The 15,477-nt window shown below is 36.9% G+C and overlaps 1 protein-coding gene across 14 annotated transcripts in view; it reads right to left on the reverse strand.

Moving 5' to 3' along the window:
- The window catches only part of Setd5 (SET domain containing 5), a 74,184-nt gene that overhangs the window by 32,870 nt on the left and 25,837 nt on the right, over positions 1–15,477 (reverse strand). For 2 of the 14 annotated variants that reach the window (XM_047534602.1, XM_047534596.1), the window contains exons 2-10: positions 13,920–13,979; positions 10,989–11,175; positions 9,948–10,172; positions 6,245–6,437; positions 5,857–5,962; positions 5,322–5,530; positions 4,925–4,983; positions 4,237–4,415; positions 3,253–3,291 (exon numbers count right to left, since the gene is read on the reverse strand). In XM_047534602.1, the coding sequence (XP_047390558.1) occupies positions 3,253–3,291; positions 4,237–4,415; positions 4,925–4,983; positions 5,322–5,530; positions 5,857–5,962; positions 6,245–6,336 (684 nt within the window). In that variant the 5' untranslated portion in view covers positions 6,337–6,437; positions 9,948–10,172; positions 10,989–11,175; positions 13,920–13,979. Of the gene's footprint in view, positions 1–3,252; positions 3,292–4,236; positions 4,416–4,924; positions 4,984–5,176; positions 5,218–5,321; positions 5,531–5,625; positions 5,829–5,856; positions 5,963–6,244; positions 6,438–7,474; positions 8,098–9,947; positions 10,173–10,324; positions 10,423–10,988; positions 11,176–13,919; positions 13,980–15,477 lie in introns of those variants that run through there. The other 12 variants (XM_047534597.1, XM_047534603.1, XM_047534599.1 and 9 more) reach the window with 12 other exon arrangements.

Consider the following 15,477-nt stretch of genomic DNA (forward strand, 5'->3'; position numbering starts at 1 on the left):
GTCTTATTCACAATGAGTTGTAAGGTTTCCCCACTCAAAAAGTGAGAAATTAGTCTAAATCACAGTTGCAGGCTATCACTTATTTTATGACCATTTTTAAGTTATAAAAATTGAATATCTTCTTATGAAAAGAATGACATCAAGTTCATGAGAAAATCTTTATAAAAAGGAACAGTACAGACACCTCAAACTATCATAATGCTTAAATTTCCAGTACTTACTAAACATTTATCTGTGTTAGTGTGATAGCACAAACTGGTTTGTTTTACTATTCTCTGGATGATTCTGTTTCTGTGTCACTTAATGTTTTCATTATAAAATTAATAGTTGTTCATACAAAATGTACATGTGATCCCAATCAATCAATCACCATGCTACCACCCACAGAAAAAGTCATTTTGTAGTATATCTTTCTAATAACTCTAAACAGCTTATATAGTCACATTCTAAATAATCTGAAAAGGAGAAGTGAGAGGAGGGAAGTGGGCAGGGGGAATATAGAAAATATCTGAGAGGAAGGGACTTTTCCATAGTCCTCCAGGAAAAATCATTGCTTTCTATGGTGACTGAGTACTGAGAAAAGATTATTACATTTCAGCAACAGATCCTGAAATATATATACTTGAACTACAGAGACACAGCTTAAGTATGAAACATGTTCTTCTTCATGGTGTTTAAAATTTGAGGTGCTGACAGAAAACGAACACACTGATAGTGATGATGCCATGCCAGTGATGATTAGAAGGAAAAAGATACTGGAGTGGCTAAAGCTATGTGAAAACCCACGTCTACACTGAATTTCCCAAAACAGGCATAACAAAATTAAATATACTTTTCATGCATGGTATAGAACACACTGAAGCCTACTACAACAATTGCTTCCCTGGGTTACTTTTGCAAGACTGCTGTTGACAGACTTTCCACAAGGAACAGGGAAATGTAAAAACAAACAAACACAAACATTATGATTTTCTATACTTTGCACTAGAGTCCAAAAGACCAAACAATATACACCTAAAGAAGAAACACCTAAAGCCAACACACTGTGAACAGAAGTATCATTTGCTTGACATTATCAACAGTAGCAGCTGAGCAAAAGTACAGTGGGAAATTTGACTTAAAGGTGCTTTTAAGACTGGGGATTAAGGATGCCCCAAAAGTATTCCCAGATTTATGCATTAAGTACCACTCATGTATCAATCACTAAACTTACAACCCAATAACTTACTGTATTTTGAAAACCTTTGCTACAATATTAGCTGCTGTTCACTAAGCTGACTCTATTTACTCTGCTCTCCATCATCTTTCAAGGTACTGGCAGAACCCACCTCAGTGAGTTTAGAGCAGTGGGGCAGAGAAACTGGGGCAATTTGCCCTTTAGAGACATTAAACAATATTGAACACATTTTGGTCATCACAATTCTGTGTGTGTATATCTGTTTGTTTTACTGCACATACTAGGTAGATGCTGGGGTGCTGCTAAATATCATACAATGCAAAGGATAGTCCCTTCTATGACACAGAATTATTTTATCTAAAAAGTTCACAGCATCAAAGAAATAATAATTTAATGTTAAGTCTCCAGTAGGAAAGCTCTTGACTTTCAGATTAAAATCCAAAGATAAAAATTTCCCCCTCCAACAGCATCTGTCCACCTGGATCTTTGGTGAAGTAATTAATTCTGAGCACAAAATTTGTAACTCAGAATTGTAAGATAACAAAACAAATGGCACTGTTTTTTTTATTTAAACTTTAACTTGTCTGTGGGGCTGTTAACCTCCTGAAACTATAAGCAAAATTTGAGGCTTAAATCTACTTCTCTGGGTGAGCCAGGCAAAAGCTTTCAAAGGTTTGTAAGTTGCCGGGCATGATGGTGCCCACCTGTAAACCCATCGGCTTGGGAGGCTGAGGCAGAAGGATCCAAGTTCAAAGCCAGTCTCAGCAAAAGGGAGGCACTAAGCAACTCAGTGAGACCCTTCCTCTAAATAAAATATAAAAAAGGGCTGGGGATTTGGCTTAGTGGTCAAGTGCCCCTGAGTTCAATCCCTGGTAACTTTACCTCCCCACCCCCCGCCAAAAAAAAGGTTCTAAGTCTCAGAAGGTGAATTACAATATTTGGCTGACAAGAGAAAAGGGCTTTGCAGCTGGGACTACGGATTAAGTCTGCCCCAAATGTGTATTTAAGATCTCTCCTTCATAAATGACACAAGTGGCTCCTTGTAGGAGGTAGGTCTAAGCAAGCAAACATTATTAAGCTGTGTCCCAAAACACATTTGAAGTCTCTGATAGTTTGTGGCTTTAAGTCCTCTCCCATCTATGCTAGCTGAGGCCTTAAAATTTTAGATAAATGTCACCTGTAACCTTTGATATAACATCAATTATACTGTGCTACATATAAATTAAGTAATTCTAATGAAGCTCATCTTAAGGCTTTAATGTTTATGCTATATAACTGCCAACAGGAAAGATCCTGCTTTTACATCATTTATGCATCTAGGGGTATGAATACTTATGGATAGATTCTAAATAAATCCTTTGAAGCCATATTGGATAGATAAAAGAAGATACTAGACAGTATAATCAAATCTCCTTACAGCAAACTGTTTTTGTCCACCAGTACCTAAAAGTCCTCTCAAATAATACATAATTTTGTCCTCCAAACTCTTTATAAAATCATAAGTTCTTTTACTTGATAAATGAAGAAAAGCAATACACTAGCATCACGAGTCTTCTCCAAACAGATAAGCCAAGAAAAAAACAAACAAACAAAAAAAAAACAAAAAAACAGTTCAAAAGTAAGACATTCCAACAAGATCAATTTCTATCAACAATACATCTTGCTGCTAGTGACAAGTTATTCTTCGAACTGGTGATTAAAGCCCACTTGCCAGGGTGGATGCACAAGAAATCCTCTATCATTACCACAAAACCTCACTCCTAAAGTTCAGTCCAAGCACTGTGACAAAACACACCAGCCTTATTCTGTTGGGCAAAATGTCACTTACCCCCCAGCAAAGCAGCTAATGAAAAACTAATAAATGAAGGCTAATTACAGAAAGGGAAAATATTTCAGAAAATGGCCAAGAAAATCTACTTTGGAGAAAAGCTCTACGAAAACTGAATGGCAACAATTACAAACTAATGAAAAGCAGACTCCAAGATTCCCAGACCATCAATGTCAGGAAAAGAAGCTGACCAAAATGCAAGATCACAGTGAAGTGAAACACAGCATCAGGGAAGATTACCCCTTACCTTCATCCGCAAGGACTTCCGGGATCCCTCTCGAAATGCCTATCCCAAAGAGGAAAACAAGTAGAACAAAACAAAACTTGGTACCAAGAATGACAGTTAAACCTATTTGAGATTAAAACTAAGGCACGAACTAGTGTTCTATTCTGCCCCCTTTTCTCTACCTAACAAATACCATGGAATTCCCCAAACTACTTTCAAGAATAGGGGTAGCTCAAAGCCAATGAACTCTGAAACTAATTCTGATAATTTCTATTATGGAGCTAGGTAACTAACAGGGAAGAACATGCACCATTTAAATCCTATATGCACCCTTGACACTAAGAGAAAAAGTAAATAAAAGCTACAGATTTACCAGTTTTGAAATTAAGAAGGAAACAAAGACCAATCCCCTTAACAAGGGGTGGGCAAGTCACCTATGAGCAACAAAGTTGCTATGATGGGGAAGAAAGCAAGCAAAACAGAAGAGATTTCTCCTGGAAGCTTTTTATTTGAGAATATAGGAAAGTGACCATGACACTGAGGAAGCCTAGACATTCAAGAGATGTTTCCTGATTTTAGTTTATTTATATATTTATTTAATGAGGAAAACCCATCAACCCAATGACATGAGGTGGGCATGTAAACAGGACAAGAATTTCAGACTCCTTTGGGGCTGAGTCAGGGATATTGTAAGGATAGTGGAAACCTAGCCTCAAGGCCAGGGAGGGCTGGAATTTCATACTTGGGATGGGGGTTGGTGTAGAAGAAACTTTGAACCAGTGGTGATGGCATGATGTAGTAGAAAAGAGGCTGGTCTATATGTACATAACACAGATTAGCTGATTTCTGCAAGCAGAGCAAAAGTGGCCCTCTAACATTTGGATCAAATTACTTAAGAGTAGTTTGGTGCATTTTTGCTCCAAAAAAAATTTTTTTTTCTTTTTTGCTCCAAAATTTGAGCTACCTTGGAAATATTTCTATTTAGAATATTGTTACCATTCATACCTTGATTTTCTTCGTCTTTGGTGCTGCACGACCCTTTTCTGGACTCTTTTTCCGCTTCTTGGGTTTGGTTCTTCTAACAGTTAAGGTGATGCTTGTAGGTGTGTGCTGTGTTGCTGTATACAACACAGTGGAAGGAGAAAGCTCCTCATCCCAGCTTTCTGTTGCACTGCTATCCCCACCTGAAGAAAGGTGAATTTATAGTTCAGATACCACCAGCCTTAGAGGTACACTAACAGCAGTTTATTTCTTAGGCATGTATTCTATCATTTCTAAATAAACATAAATACTCATCTTCCTTATGAAAACAAGATCCTCTCTATGTCAGTGGCTTTAAGCATATATACCCTGTTCTATATGCAACCTATTTCTCTCTCTGAATATAAAGGGAGACAGAATATAGTCACCAAGCTCCACTGGCTCAATCTATAATAATTTAAGACTGGACAATTAAAAAAAAAAAGAACTTTTTTATGGTGGGTGGGTGTGGCTTACAAAAAATACTTTAGATTGCTACAGGACTTAATGTTGTTTCCACAATAGAACTATACAGTAGTCTTCGGAAGACTTATGTCTCTTTCCACAAAAAGAGCTGGGGACCACAGGAATTTATAAGGAGAATCACTGATAGAACACTTAAATCACAGAATATTTACATGTCAAATGTGGATACAACCCATCTTCTCCTCACCTGATATGTTGTCCTGCTTCCGCCGATGAAGTCTAATAACCTTCCCCCTGCTCATTCCCCTAAAGAGGGAAAATAAACTTAAAGTAGTCCTTCCAACAGCATGCAGCACATCATAGCACACATGGGAGAAGAGTCTCTGCATAGACTACCCCCTCCCTCCCACCTACCAAATGTTTCCAGGACATTAAATTTCATATCAAATTCAAAAGCTTTAACATCAATCTCTCATTCCTTGTTGTCAGCAATTCTCACCTAGTGCAGAGAATTCGAGCCAAGGAGCACTAAGGAATCATCTACATTAACAAACACAAGAAAGAATACTTTGAGCTTTTCCCTACTAATAAGAAACCCTAATCCCAGCAACCCAGGCTTGAATTTAGATGGAACAGGATCTTACCTGCACTTGTCACAGTTGAGAAGGAAGCCATCCTGAGAAAGACCACAAGGACACCAGGTAGGAACAGTCTCTCCTTCAGAGTTCGGGCTGTCTCCACAGCGTTCCTCTACGGGCGACGGCAGGCCATTCAGGTCAGAACGAGGGATGATCGTCTGGACAGGGGGAGAAGCAGGAGGTGTCGGAGGAGGAGGGGCTCCGTAATTATGATCCTGAAAATAAGATTTTTTAAATCAACAGTGTCCAAACACTGGCCCCTCTCTCCCCTAAAGTATGGTACATATGGAAAGAAAGAAGAAAGTAGTACCCTTCGTTTTTTGGCTTCAACCAGGAAAGTGATAAAACAAAATGCCAAGGTCAACTGGGACATAAAAACAAGAACAATGATGCAGGGCTAGACGTCCGCTGGAGGCAGGGAAGTGCAAAAGGGGCAACTTCGTCATGCTGCATATAAACATTTCAAGAAAGTCACAATGTATAAGAATGGATTACACTCCAGGAAGATCACTGCTCTGGAGAGAAACAAATGCATACTCACAGCATAAGGCAGTCCTCGACACCCATGCCTCTGAGTGGTCCCATAATTATGAGTGGAATACACGCTCTTCTCATTAACTGCTGGACTAGCCTCCACAGATTCAGGGCTGCACAAAGGCGAAAAGCAACGCATGATAGCATAACACCTAATCTTCCCTCAAACTAACAGTTCACTTCCCAGTCTAACCCCTCCTCTTTCCACAACCACCAGCCACTAGAATAAGAGAGAGAACTCAGTGAAATAATCTGATTAACATGACTAAGCCTATAAATAACAGTAGGAGTGTTACTGAATGTGGATTTGTGTGTAACATGAAGCCAGTATAGGCAGATGTCTCAAGGCAGGCACCTGGGATACAAGGTGTCCCTAATGACAAACACAAACGTACCAGCTGAGCGGGGAGTTTCCCCTAGAGAAGCCACTCTGGGCTGGTTTAGACTCAGAACTATTCTTCTTAATTGGATCTCTTAATACTTCCATGAAACCTCACATGACATTTGCAGTGAGTGAGATGATGAAAGTGCCTTCTGCACTGCCCCAGGGACCAGGCCCTCTTCCATTCACTACCAAGACAGGATACCCTGAAGAAAGTACAGGTAAAAACAATGGCATCTTATATTTATCACACCTCTCATCTCGAAGAACCCCCAAACACCTTTCACATATTAGAGTAATAATTTCTCATCCACCAACGACATGCAAGCATATCAAGAACACAATTATTTAACAGCTGCATGGCATACCCTAGGACTTCAAAATAATCAAATCTAAACTCAGAAGTTACGTTAGATTGGTGACAAATAACAGTAGCATCAACTATTGTTGTAATTTGCTGAACATTTGCTTTACACGTTGATTCATTTAAATTCTGAAACCACTAAACTTGGTGAACAGCACCCCATTTTTGTAGAAGAGGAAGTTGAGAAGGTAAGATTACATGGCTTCCCCCAAGGTCTTGTGTTGACAGAGCCAGAAATGAAAACTGCCTGACTCCAAAACCTGCACCCTCCTATCCGCTATGCCTTTTTTGGAAACAAGGATAACATTTTACCTTTTAAGAAAATTATTTGAGACCTTTATTGACCAGGCTTAGTGAGAACCCTGGTTTAGGATTTTTCTGTATGAGTGAAAAATATTCAAGCACAATTTGTTATTATTAATGAATTAGGAATGTATTCAAATTTAGAAATTTAGTGGAAATCTTTACTTGATAAAAAAAGGTACAGGTGGTCAAGGATAAAATAGTTTTTTTGAGGGAAAAAACCTTCAGTTTTAATTGTTACCTGCTAAGATTTAGGGGAAAATTGAATAATTAAGGAACATAGTTGTATGACTCAGCAGAAATCAAAATGGACAGTCTATAATTTATATTAATTAGAATAGAGATTCACAAAATAGATACTCCAAGGACTAGAATAACTCAACCTTAGAGATCAATTGGACTTTCAGGGAATCACATAGTGTATATCATTTGCTTCAAATGATAGACATTTTTCCTGCCTCAGGATATACAATGTATAATACTTGGCAGGAAAAAAAAAAAGTATGCAGTCCAACTTGGCACATTAGTTGAGAAGTGAGGGATAAAAGAAAATTCTAAGATATGTATCCAACTCACCCAGTTTTTTGCTCCAAAACTGTGAGAAGGGATCTTATTAATAACAGCAAAGGTAATTTCTAGGTGAAGAAGAACTTTAGACATAGGAAAGTATTCTCTGTTAGTGAACTGCATGCATTTTATTATTCAACAGTGTCTGCAAGATGGGAACTGGGGGCGGGGTGTGGTACATCAAGAATGCAGGTCAGTATTCTTGAGAAAAAGATGATCTGAACATGGCTCACTGAGAGGCAATCAGCTCTGAGTATTAGGAAACAGGTGGGGTTTCCTAAATGAAACCCAAGGCACACAAGCATTAATAAAATGAAGGCAGAATTTAGTTCTATGATGGACAGTTAAAAGAAAGTAATGAATTTATACATAGTTAATTTACTAGGTACATTACTTGACAAACAAATATTTCAAAGAGTTGTACAAATTTCATATAGGAGATTTTGTACTATTAAACACATGGGTGAAACATGACAGCTGTTCATTAGAAATGGATTTTTGGGGGGGGGGGGGGGGCAGGAAAAGGAAAGTTGCATGAAATAAAAGATGGCCATGGAGATGGAGCTATGTTGGTTATATCTTACCCATCTCCAAACTGGGTAAATATGAACATATGCACTTCACGTGCAAGTCTAGGGAATAAAAATAAAATGTATATTGTGGAGGTTAACAGGCCATCCTACTGCACAACACTTTCTAGTCAAGCACAGCATTTAATATATTGCCATGCATATCAAATCTAAAATTTAAATTCATTTCATTTGATGAGGAAACTATGCAATTTCAACACTGGTTCAAGTTTAAATACAGAGTGAGATGTTAATGGGAAACTGCAGGACTGTCTAGAATATTCCCTGACTATACATCAGTTCTTAACTATATTTTAAAATATAGATTAAAAGTTTAGATTATTAGGATTGTATCTCTTTATTAGCCAACCAGTTCATGCAAATACAATTGTTGCCTTTCTTTTTCAGTAAGTGATTTACTTTAACAGTTGGGCACATACAAAGAAACCAGGCTGACAACAGATACACTCCATCAATGGTGTTCTAAGTATAATATGCAACCTGCCACTATTGGGTCACCTTTAGGAAAATGGTTGAAATTCCATTTGGGAAGTGTTGGAAATTCAGAAAAACCTTTGCATCTTTTGTTACATCTGTAAGTTTTCCTACAAATATTCAAAACAAAACAAAACAACAATACCCCCCCGCACCCCCCAAAAAAACATTGTATATTGCTGCCATCAGATTTCAGATTCCATGAGGTGAGGTCTAGGTCTTTTATTCATTTAAATATGTTGCACTTAATACCAGGTTTAATCTTAAAGAACGTGTAGAACAGTGGGACAGGCATGGTGAAACATTGACAAATGTTATTAATAACTGAGTAGAATAGTACAAAAACTAATTAGTGATGCACTCTCCCTTTGTACACCTATGAAAGGGTAGGTATGAAATCAGTTGTGATCACAGTATCAGAAATCTGTCTGAAGATTATGGATGAAAATGTTCAGAAAATCTTAGTACATGACACTGCATTCAAATACATAGACCAGAAGTTTTTTCTTTTCTGTGATCATCCTGGATTCCCCAGCAACATTTGTAGCCAGTTATCTTTATACTCTGGGGAAAACATCAGTTGTAAGAATAACTGCTTTGCATCTTTTTCTTTTTTACTAACTCCAACTTAATGGTTTTGTCTTTTGTTAAAATTTCTCACAAATGTCAATGTTGTCTACTTATATACAGTCTATTATATTGTAGCAGGTTAGTAGCTGCCTTCATGAAAAACTACAAATTTTATACAACTGAGCTATCTATTAATGCAGAAAGACTTTTAAGAGCCTTATTTGGGGAAATATAAAATTTAAAGTCTCAGATAATGGAATAACTAATCTTTTTGGCATGCAAAAAAACCAACCAACCAAACAACCAACCAAACAAACAAACCCAAAAAACCAAAACCAAAACCAAAAGAAAACAAAAATTAAAAAAAAAGCTCTAGAAGGAACACAACCCACTCTTTCCCACCCCCACCCTCTTTCATACGTTTTACATAGGAATAGACTTGAAAATTGTTTTCAATTCCAGACTACCCCATATTATTATACACACTACTTCTTAGGGTAGCTTTATTTTAACTCTTCTTCTCCCCCCCACCCTCAGAGTTGGGGATTGAACCCCGGGGTCTTGTGCATGCTAGGCAAGCACGCTCTACCACTGAGCCACATCCCCAGTCCTTAACTCTTCCTCTTTAAGGAACTCAGTAAACAGACAAGTTAACAGTAGGTGGTTTTGTAAAGAAATACACATGCTCTTTAATAATATTCTCAGTTTTAAGGAAGAGAACCACTACTAATGAGGGATGCCGTTCAACCCAAAATTCTGGTACAGCTGCTTTGCTTTGCTGAAAGGGGAAGAATCCCCAGGAACTATGAAAATGGCAAGAGAAACAGGGGAATTAGAGCAACACCCACCTCACTCAAGAAGTGGCTGTGGGATCAAGAGTCTGAACTGGACCTGAACATATTCAAAACACCAGGATTTTTCCAGCCCAGACCCTAATCCCTGGTACTGCCTGGAATAGACTTGGCTTCTGGGGGTGTGCTGCCCCCTAGGCCCCTTGGGTCTCTTTCGCTGGACTTTCACATCCTGGTGTAGTGCCACTTCGTCTTGAAAGGTAGGGGGCTTCCACTTCCTTTCTGTAAGCAAGGAAGATTGGGTACAAGGGAGGTAAAAGGACAAGAGGGGAATCTGTGAGCAGGGGGAATCTTGGACAACTTAAAAGAGAAGGGATACAAAAGGCTAAAATTTAAAAAACTGTGATATATAAAGTTGTATAATGAAGGCCTACCTTCATTGTCATTTGGCATTTAAATTCTTCAAGAATTGAGAGTCTATTTTAGGGATTGGGCTTTTCGACAAACTCTGAATTCCTAAAGCTGCTCTTAGCTGAAAAAAAAGTTTGGTACCACTGATTTTGAAGGTCCTCTTTCTAGGCAATGAATATTATTAAAAAAACCCCAGATGATACTGCTCTCCATATTTTCTACCCCAAAATCAGAAGGTGTAAGCAACCTGCCCACATAGTTTCAGTCCCTTTACTCTAGAACAATGCAAAGTACATAGGAAGAGGCCTTCAAAGGAAATCAGTTGGAAAGAACACCTCCTTATCTCCCTCCATCAGAATAATCATTAACTCTATAGAAGCAGGTAGTGACACCTACTTTATTTCAATCTTCCCCACCCGACAAAATGAAAGAAAACGTAATCACTACTTTGCAACTTTGATTCTATTAATTATTTACCCGAAATCCCTCCCTAAAAGCTCCTTTCCTCCCCCTTCTAATTCCTTTTTCCTCCAGCTTCTAGGGGAGAAAAGGGCAAGGTCTTATGTCATTTACAGTGGGATACACTTTGGTTAAGAAAATAATACATATATCTTATTAACTGCCATAAAAAAAAACTGTCTCCATACAAACTGGTAATGTACCTATTATCTAGGAAGTAGCACTTACTCTGATCCAGCAGCCATATCTGAGTAGGATGTATCTGGTGTGGTGACTCCCAGAGGGATTGCAATGCTCATGACGTCCAAAACAGCAGAGAATGGAAATCACGGGATCCAATTAATGGAGACTGACCACTCTGAGAGTGGGGGTGAGCTGCAGAGCCTCAGCCAACATGTTATGGACATGAGGAATCCTGCCACAGGAAAGAAAAATATCTAGTAACTAGGTAGTTCTTTAAATTTATCCTAAATGCTATTGAATATTTTTCTATATTATTTTGATAAAACCTTTTTTTTATCAGTCTAGGACCTAACAAATAAGTTTTAAGATATAGGATGGTTATTATAAATATACTAGTTTAAATAAAATAAACTCTTTAAAAAATTCAAGGTCTTCATTTAAAGTCTTACACCACAAATAAATAATTTTGTGGGTAGAAAAGATAAATTTGTTGTTTGTATTTGACTGGATACAGTTATTTCTTACTGCATTCTTTTGTCACAGAACACTTCCTTCTTTCAAACCATTTTATTCCAACTGTTATTTGGGAGGAAGGAAATTATCTTAAGGACTGTGTTTGGGAGATAGTATACACTACTAGATATAAATAAAAACAAACCATGGAGAGGCTATTCATGTGAGGATGCAGAGAATAAATGTAAAATCTCTGTACTTCTGGTTCAGATTTGCTGAGAACTTAAAATTGTTATAAAAAGTGTGTGTGTGTGTATCTTCTGTCTGTCCATCTCTCATGGAGACAACATAAAAAAAAAACCTGAACTACAAATAGTACAGTTTCATGACAGAGATTAGAGAATTTTGTATGGAAAAGTACTGAGGACTTGATGACCATAAACCAGTGGAATGTGGGAGGAGAAAGATTTTCACACTACTGAAGAGAAAAAAGGGAAAGTAGATTAAGAGACTTGGAGGTATGATACAATAGGGGAAATTAGTATTATTTTACATTAGCGGTTCTATATCAATGTATAAAACCATTAAAAGGACAAAACCACAGAAGTGTTTTATGGAGAAAAATCAATGTGAATATAGAAGACCCAGGTTAACAAGGATTTTTGTAAAAAAATAAATAAATAAAAGACTACATATTGATTCATGACTAATATGACAGAAGAAAAGTTCAACAATTATTATTTTCCAAAAAACTACGTGGAATAAAAAGTATATAACGCTGAATGAACTGGGGGTTAATGCGGATTCTTAATGGTAAGTTTATCTGAGATGTCAGAATCTTATTTTGATTGACATGAATATGAAATCTAAATGTGAATGAGGCAAGATTTTTAAGAACATTATGTCTGAGCCATTAGTTTGGAATGCTAGAATAGCTACAAACTAAGAAGTTCTCTCTTATACCTAGTAGGCTATCAAAGAGCTGGCTCTCACCAATTGACCCAGGAGTCCCCAAATCCAGGTGTCGCAATACCTGTTCCTACCAAACTGGAGGTGACACTGCTAGATTGAGAACTAAAATGCAAAGGAGGTCAAGTTTTTCTATCTACTGCTTCCTTATGGTTCACAACTGGAAAATGACTTATTTATTTTCTGCCTTTGGGACAGGCTTACACATAAATGTTTCCTTTCCTTAGCAATATATCTAAACAGATTGTGGCGGTATATCCTCCAAGTCACTGGGAAATGTAAATGAAAATCTGCAATGTCAAAACAGAGACCACTTATCAAATAAGCTCAAAAGGGCATAGTTAAAATATTGGGAATTGTTGGTTATAACCCTACAAAGATAAAAAGGGTGTGTGGGGGGAAGCTCCAAAGCTGCCTTACCAGATAACCAGAATAAAGTCTGATATCGATCGTACTTCCCCTTGACCAGTAAAAGGAATCTGAATCATGTTATATTTTCAGAAAAGGACATTTAAAAAAAGAAGGGTACTCAACACCAATAAAAAACACCTTTGTCACAGTATTTTCTTATGCCCATTAAAAAGGGGACAATTTATAAACCTAGGCAGGTAGATGTTCTTTTCTGACATTAATTTTAAAGACATACTAAAAGATAGAATTAATTCACCTAATATTTCCTTCAAGAATGAATAAATTATTTCTCCATTCCCTAATGAAATTCTACACAGTGATTTTTGATACTTGATAAGTAATTTTTAAAAATATTAAGTAGTTAACTATGAATTTCTTTCATTTTCCTTTTGTTTAGTTTTATATGACCCTTCCTCCTTTCTGATGAAGGAAATTCTAATCGGCTAGCTTGGCCATCTCCTTTCAAATAATGCTTTCATAATGATGAGGCTTAATTCAAATTCTGGTAACTACCTCAAATTTCTCTTATATAACACTGAAAATAGTTCCTTCTCTAAACAACTGGGTAAAATGCAGCTATTAAAATGCTCACTAAAGGGGATGTGGTTGTAGCTCAGTGGAAGAGTGCTTGCCTAGCATGTGTGAGGCACTGAGTTTGATCCTTAGCACCACATAAAAATAATTAAAATAAAGGTATTATGTTCATTTACCAAAAGAAAAAAAAAAGAGAAAAATCACTGAAGATCCTGTAACAGATCATTTAGGTGCAATAATTCCCTAATTTTTACATACTAAAACAGACTCCTCCTATAGTTTATCAAGCTCATCAGTTATAGCAATTATTAATCTAAAGCACATAATTTAGAGATGTGTACTGGAGAGTGGTAAGAATTAACTCTGTTTCTAGGTGGAACAATTTCAAGGTACATTTTTCTTGCTACTGTCTCTTGCTACCAGAATATAACTTGCAGGGACAAGGATTTTTGTCTTTTATCAATGCCGTATTTCCAACTGCCAAAACTGACATATAAAGAGGGTTCAAGAAATATGATAAGCAAATTAAAACCACCACTACTGTATCATGACATCATTATTCATTAAATGCAAGAAATACAACAAATGAAACTAATCTGGGTCAGTCACCTTTATATAGACCTCTGAATATGAAGTTCCCCAAAATTATTTGCCGGTAGCTCTGGAGACCTAGAAAAAGTTGAGACAAAAATTAGCATAGGAAGAAATAACATGGATGGAGAGAGAATGGAATTCTACAGACATATTAATGATAATTTTGTTTCATTTATGTATACTGTTCCCTCTCTTACTTACCATCCTCCATTTCATCCAATATAAAAATTTTGTCCTTTAACCTGCACAACCCATTTTCCTGTAAAACCAGAAACTAAATAAAGGATGGGGAAGGAAATTATCTTCATTTAAGAAGTGGTAAATACTTATTATGTCATTGGCTAATCCTTCTCTTTCCTTCAAATTAGAATTCTCTTCCATTTCCCAAGGAATTGTTTCTCTCTCCTCTGCTGACCTATTCCACTCAGCTTTTTAAAACACCGTCAAACTTACTCTCCAACCAGACCAGCCTATTAAGTTTTAAGTTCATATTACAACCCCTTACTTCATCCTCATTCCATTCCATCTATCCTACAGAAGCGTGACAAAAGGGAGTCAGTTGTACTTGTAGTGAACGCCATGATGGAAACATGCTGAAAAACTGAGTTTTAATTAATTTTCTCAAAGGGGAAGGAAAATAAATAAGCCAGATTTTTGGGGAGAAAAATGATCAGTGCTCCTTAAAATTTCAGTATTTTCTCCAAAGAGTCAAATTTAACATAGCCAGAAAGAGTTATTAAAACATGAAATGTTAATATATCATAAACATGAAAAGAGCTTTCATGGTACTCCAGTTACTAAGCAATGGAGGACATTCACTTTATTTATATTATTTTATGGATTTGATTTTTTTTTTTAAATAGAAAATAAACCGTTCTTTCAAAGGCATACTCAGGAAGAAGTAGACTCCTTTAGCAATAACAAATAAGAGAAAGAACGGGAGGGAAAAGAGAAGATTGTACAATAGTGGGAAAATGAATGCACCAGAATTTCAATTTCTTATTAATCAATAATCCATCAGAATGTACAGAACACTAGTAAATTCTTGGATTTATAAACAAAACTAGCTTATCTTTCAGAAATGATTACTCTTTTAAGTAGTTACCATTTACATGCAGCTTTTGGGGAAAAGGATATTAAATAGAACATGCCAGAAATGGTTTATAATTACCCTGTCTTTTTAATTGGGTTCAGTAATCTTTGTATTATCATTATGAGAGTCTCTTTTTTATATGATTTGCTGAAAGCCCAAGACCCATATAATCTGTCTGGTCACTTTCACAGAAGGCAAACAAAAGTATTTTAAGAACAATTCCAACAGAGATTTCAGAAGAAAAATTGCATCAGACAGGTGAGCCGGAAGCAGCTGGGAGACAAGAGTCCAATAAACAGCCAATCCAATGAAAGAAATTCAGAACAAGTCTGCTTCAGTAATCCTGTGAAGAGGACTGGCAGGAAGAGGAGTGCCGCTTCAGAAAAAGAACAGGCCTCATATGCTTCAGACAGTCTTTGTACTGAGGCTGTGGACCTTGGCCATTCTCCCAGAAATGATGCAATCCTGATGAACAAGATC

This window comes from Sciurus carolinensis, chromosome 19, assembly GCF_902686445.1.
Source record: "Sciurus carolinensis chromosome 19, mSciCar1.2, whole genome shotgun sequence".
NCBI classification, from domain to species: Eukaryota; Metazoa; Chordata; class Mammalia; order Rodentia; family Sciuridae; genus Sciurus; species Sciurus carolinensis.